Source organism: Haliotis rubra, unplaced genomic scaffold, assembly GCF_003918875.1.
Source record: "Haliotis rubra isolate DU_JTF1 unplaced genomic scaffold, ASM391887v1 Scf49, whole genome shotgun sequence".
Taxonomy (NCBI): Eukaryota; Metazoa; Mollusca; class Gastropoda; order Lepetellida; family Haliotidae; genus Haliotis; species Haliotis rubra.
The window spans coordinates 1,380,523-1,386,361 of record NW_025767179.1 but is presented as its reverse complement, the minus strand read 5'-3'; the positions used below and the strand labels follow the sequence as shown (position 1 = coordinate 1,386,361).

The window sequence follows — 5,839 nt, the reverse complement described above, 5'->3', positions numbered from 1 at the left end:
AGTAAATGTTTTACACTGATTCTGTTTGTTGTTGGCGTTTTACAATAACTTTTGCCTTTGAGTATAGGTATATAAGACGAGCTGTGACCAATATACAAGCAGAGTGAAACACAAACTTTGAAAATAAACATATCTGAACAGTGCCCAACAGCTCATAAAATACCAACTGATTATCTCATGATCAGTACTGTTACACGTTTTATGTAAGATCGACATATAAATAAACATAAGGGTGTGCAACACCCGCAAAAGAGCAAAATAGGTTTTTCGCATAAATAAACCATGTTTCATTACGAATTAATGACATAACATTAGAACACATAGACATACACAAAGACACAGGCAAGGAACTTAGATAAGATTTAACTGACAGTTGAGCTACTCTGTCCAGACGGTTAGAAGTGGGTTTCGTACTGTAGCCAGTTCCATGGGAGGTTGGGCATCTGTCTCTTGGTCTGTTTGTTGGCATATGTCCTTAAGCTTGTTCTTTGTATCTGACCGGCGTTGCCATTCTCTGAGACATAGATATGGAGTAAAGCAAACCATCTGCAATAAGACAGCAACACATAGTTGAGTGAAGGCTCTCGCTGCTGCAAATCAGGAAAACATGGAAGAAATTGTATTCTATTTATTCTAGCGATGTCTGCCTTAAGCCTATCCTATCATGCGGAGAAAACATTACTGATCTAAGCGAACGAATTTACAAAGCAATATGCATTGCATAAGTTAATCAGTAAATATATCCTGGAAATAAACAAGAATTTGAAAGTGAATGAATGTTTCAGGCAGTACTCCAGCCATTTCCCTATTAAATTAAAACAGTCAAATTTCATATAAGCAAACTAGTGATTGTTGTCATGTGCAGCGATCTATAGCGCAAGGACGCGTTAAAAATAAGGTAACACATTGCAACAAAATCAACATTAACCGTGCAAGGAGAAACCCGAGAAATCCCCAATGGGATTGAATTAATTATTTATGAAAAAAATGCAGAGAAAATGCAGACATGCACACGTTAAAAATAGCAGCAAAAATATATATCCTCACGGGCGCCATGATCCAGATTGTGCCTAGTGCCATTGCATATTTGTATCCAAAATATTCCGTCAGCACTCCACCAAGCACGGGACCACAAAATGTCCTGAAACACATCTGATAATCTAACACAGAGCGAACAGAATGCAACATTATTTACAATACGTTTCGTGTTCTTTTCTAGACAAGAGCTGGTTGAAAAGCGAGGCATTTGAGTAAGCATGCTGAACAATAACAATTTGAAATGCATGTAGCTGCCATAACATTTCCGAGGTTAACCCCGTCAGCAAGCTGACATGGTAAGGATGACTCAACGCCCTGATACATACTCTCCCTGTCAACAAACGCTACGTCCTGGGCCGCAAAGGCTTATTTTGTTCAAATTATATAAAGATTTTCACCTTGGGCGCCATACCATTTCCGAGTCCCTTACTGAGATTCGAACCATTGACCTTCTGATCCGAAGTCGGACATCTTGTCCACATGGCCAAATAGCTAAACCCCGTCAGCAAGGTAAGGATAGCATCTGTGGGAGGACTCCACGCTCTGTTGCATGCACATTTAGCTGACTGAAGCGGCGTGTGTACATGGTCTACAGAACTGTTTAACAAATCAATATCATCAAAGTACTGAAGATTGAACTGGATGTCACTCACCCTAAACTGGTGGCAGAACACACAATACCCGAGATAAGACTGGCACTTTTTCGGTCATCTTCAAAGCCCAGCTCCCTGAAAAAAAGAAAGGCATGTATCAATGTCTCACAGGCTGACTGCCCTCATTTGATGTGGCACACGTGCATCTTGAGCGACGCACACACTATGTTGGTTGCAGGCAATAGTTGCTAATCGAGACGAAAACCTAAAGGCCAAGCTAGCTCTCTACACACTGGAAGCGTAAAGGTCAAGGTTAGAAACTATTTTACTCACTGGAAGATCAGGAATACACGTTAACGCTTCGTTCACTTGAACACCTATGCGCTTGCAAAAAAACCTCACTTAGCATGTTAAACTTACATTCGTAAGATTGGTGATTTGGGGACACAAACACGCGCGACAATCAATAGAGCTGGCGTGTAAGATGTGATTTGGCCTAAATATATCATCTTCAATGTTTTATTCAACATTTCCCGTACACCATAGTCTGTTGTAAAATGCTTCGATAAGAGACCAAAGGCAACGACAGGCGATACAATACACTTTTTACTTTACGTCACACTGAATTGACGTCCCTACGATATTCTAGCAGAAACCCCTCGTAATTAAATAAATCTTGCTTACCCACGTCTACCAAAATCTAACCAACTCGGTTAGCACCACGTGTCTAGTTGCGTCAGTCGACAAACATCACTGGTGGACCCTATGGTCCCCAGTATGGTGATCTATCTCCAGCTGTTGGCAATCTATAGCCTGTTTTTATATTGTGTAGTCATATATTAGTTAAAATGTTTTAGAGTTCATTACTAGTTTTAAATTGAAATCTGTGATAAACTAGTTATTTTACTGTCCTCCGTTGACAGGGTTTTATAACTTACCTTTATTTATTATGAAATTATAACTTGTGTTTAGTCACGATATGGCTGAAATATTGCCGAAGTGACTTGAAATCCTAACTCACTCACTGGTGGAAACATTATGGTTAAATTTGTCGAGGGAAAATGACTCGGCTTGACTCACAATTAAACATCGACACGGCAATATTAGCCAACCAGACCATGTAATTGCAAAAAAAAATAAAGAGAAAATATTTTGAACTGAAAGGTAAACCGCCCTGAAATCTTTATCATTTGTGATATTGCATTGTTCCAGCACGTCAGTAAGCCATGGAAGAGGATTGTTAATTTAGGTCACCGACCTTGTGTTCCTTAGATTAATCGTCCGAATGTATTAAATTTAGCATATTTGAAAAGAAACAGTTCTCAATACCCCCATGTGTGATGGAATAAGGAAAACCAAGCTTCCTCGTGTTTTAACAATTATAGTTCATGGCAAAACTGTACTTTATTACATATGGTGGTAGGGCGAACTGTATTTCTTAAATAATGTGACTTTTCTGACAGTCTTTGGAGAGACTTGTTATCCAAGTAATATTAATGATAATGCTTTCTTCGATCATGTCACCTTTGTAAAGGGGAACCTGGGAGACGAATATTTGGATTGGACCTGAGTTGATTTCATGATATTTTTATTACAAATCACATGGCAGTTTATATATAATTTGTGCAAAGGATTTGCGCACTGGGTTTTTCAAAGCTCACCTTGTACCAATAACGATGCACTTCATAGAACTAACGATAACTGGTCCCAATGAGACAGCCAGGGAAGCCTGTGTTGTGATGGTCAGCCAGAAGGATCTGAAACAGTTGGGTCATTTTACAAAATAAGCATTTCTAACAAGTCTCAAGTTGAAATATCATATATGCATATATATCTAAACTTTATTTAAAGCTTTTGAAAGGTGGTATATCTTCTCCATAGATGAATTTACACAACGCAATGAATGTTACCAGGAGTTGGGAGGTTTCTAAATTACTTGTCAGTCTGTGATTGTTCTTACGGAGTAACAGCTGGAATGAAAGGTGCAGGGCCAAAGAACAGCAATGAAATTCCGCTACATGTCAGACCCGCCATAATCAAAGGAGTTACAGGTACCTGCTGAAAAAAGCAACGCTCTCTGAGAAAAAACACCTTAGAATATCAAAATCGGCAAAAACAAATGTGATCGTGCCATAACTTAGTAAAGACGTTGTCTTATTATAAAGAGAATGACAACATACAAGACATTATCCCTGAGATAGAACATATGTGACATATTTAGGCAACAGGAATACGCCCCGACTTTACTAGGTTTAATAAAGTTTTGTTTTAGCTTTAATCTCGGAGATATAGATCAAAATTACTTTTTTGTCAATCAGCAATCCCCAGAAAGGCGTTGTGAACGAATAGATTCCTGGTCCTATGATAAAAACTAGGGCGATGACACCTTGGCTGAGATTGAACTGAAAAGTGAAACATTACTGAAGAAATGTGAACATTTGTGGACATGGAAGTGCGCATATTAAACACAAGCAGACAAGACGGTTTTCATGAAGACTTGAAGGGTTACTGAGTTAGGTTTAACGTGGTCATGGGTTTCTCTTTGTGAGTGTGAAATATGTGTGTGAAGCCTACACAAACACGGGTTATAACTTTGGATATGGACATTGGTATGGGGATTACATAGCGGTGGTTCACAATCGAATGTATTGGCATGCTTATTTTTCCTCAGTGAAATACACCAGACAGCACACACATATACATGTAAGTAGATCAGGTATCTAACCATACGTCTCACATGATAGATACAAGGATACAAAAATCCCCAAGCATTTCACGATGTGGTCTGTAACTAGGTTGAACTTAAATATATTAAAAGTATTCAATTATATAACAGCGTTTCAATTATAGTGAAGGTGTGTTGGGACTTCTACATGTACGAACCTGGGTTAGATAATCAGCAAAAACAGGGTTCCAAAGTGTGAAACAGATGAGAGCACTTTCAATACCAAAAGCACCAAACCATACCAGAGGACTTCGGAGTAACGTCACGCTGGATTGGCGTTTACCTTTGTCTTCCTCTGTCACTTCACCTGAGTATGACATGTTCCGTAAATCGTTATTCATGTATATAATGTGCATGTGTCACCTTGTTTTACTTTCTCGATCTGCAGTGATTGCCATCAATTAATGTCAAAATAGTGAAGGATCTTTTTAGTGTTAATTATAATTTAATCATTGAATTTTTAAAAGAAATACAGTTGCAAGATAAATTTTGATGAATAGTTTGTAAATAGATATGTATTTTATTATTGGTAGTTTAGATGAGTAACTTAGATTGTTAGTGGCTGTACCCTCAAAGGGTGTTAAAGTACTGTAAAATTATTGTCCTCCTGAGACGGTACGTAAGCCCCAAAACTTTCAAAGTAAAATGTTAATTTACCACATTTTAATCGTTGTATATTTGTTCTTTTAACTTCCGGCTAAATTTTCCTACAATCGCCAGCGGCTGAAGGGATTGTGTAAATCCAACTAGGGTCCATGCAGGTAGCAAAGGTACTGTAAGTCCCCATGGTCCCTAGTATGGTGAACTTCCTTCAGTTGCTGGTGATCTATAGCCTATTTCTATATTTAAACTGTTTTAGATTTAATTATTATTTTTACATTTATATCTGTGATATTCTAGTTGTTTTACTGTCCTTCGTTGACAGGATTTTATAATCTATCTTTAATTATTGTTAATATATATGTTGTTTTAGTCACGATATGGCTGAAATATTGCCAAAATGACTTTAAATTTTAACTCACTCACTCACGATCTTCAATGGCCTCAATATATTTGATATACACAGTTAAACCGAAACACATAAGTTCAACAAGTTATGCTTTGATATAAGTTACCATTAAAGGATAAGTGCATTCTTAAAACTCACGCGTTTGGGATGGAACGATAGCCAATGAAAGAATTCCACAGGCTAGGACGCATCCACCAAGAACCCAAAACGGAAGGCTGTATCCTCCAAGCTAAAACATATACTGTCAGACATATAAGGGGATAAAGTCTTGATTTCACAACGACAGAAAAAGCAAAAGTATTTGCAAATGGCTGTGAAGATGATATGCATGGATCACTGAAAATCAGAGAAAACGGTTTTACACAATCGTTGTATCAGGGTGCTTATTGACAATGCATGGCATAATAGTATCAAGACTTGTCCAGTGTATTGAGACATTCTGTACATATCTGACACTGGACCAGACACACCAGT

The 5,839-nt window shown here is 37.9% G+C and overlaps 1 protein-coding gene across 1 annotated transcript; it reads right to left on the bottom strand.

Annotated features, from left to right (window-relative positions):
• Positions 1 to 204: 204 nt before the first annotated feature.
• Positions 205 to 5,839, bottom strand: LOC124291369 (MFS-type transporter SLC18B1-like). Its single transcript, XM_046728356.1, has 8 exons — positions 5,504 to 5,839; positions 4,515 to 4,663; positions 3,935 to 4,033; positions 3,592 to 3,689; positions 3,293 to 3,388; positions 1,692 to 1,766; positions 1,048 to 1,141; positions 205 to 546 (listed from the first exon to the last, which is right to left on the bottom strand). Exons 4-8 carry the CDS (start codon positions 3,663 to 3,665, stop codon positions 379 to 381), a joined length of 507 nt encoding a protein of 168 aa, XP_046584312.1. The 5' UTR covers positions 3,666 to 3,689; positions 3,935 to 4,033; positions 4,515 to 4,663; positions 5,504 to 5,839; the 3' UTR covers positions 205 to 378.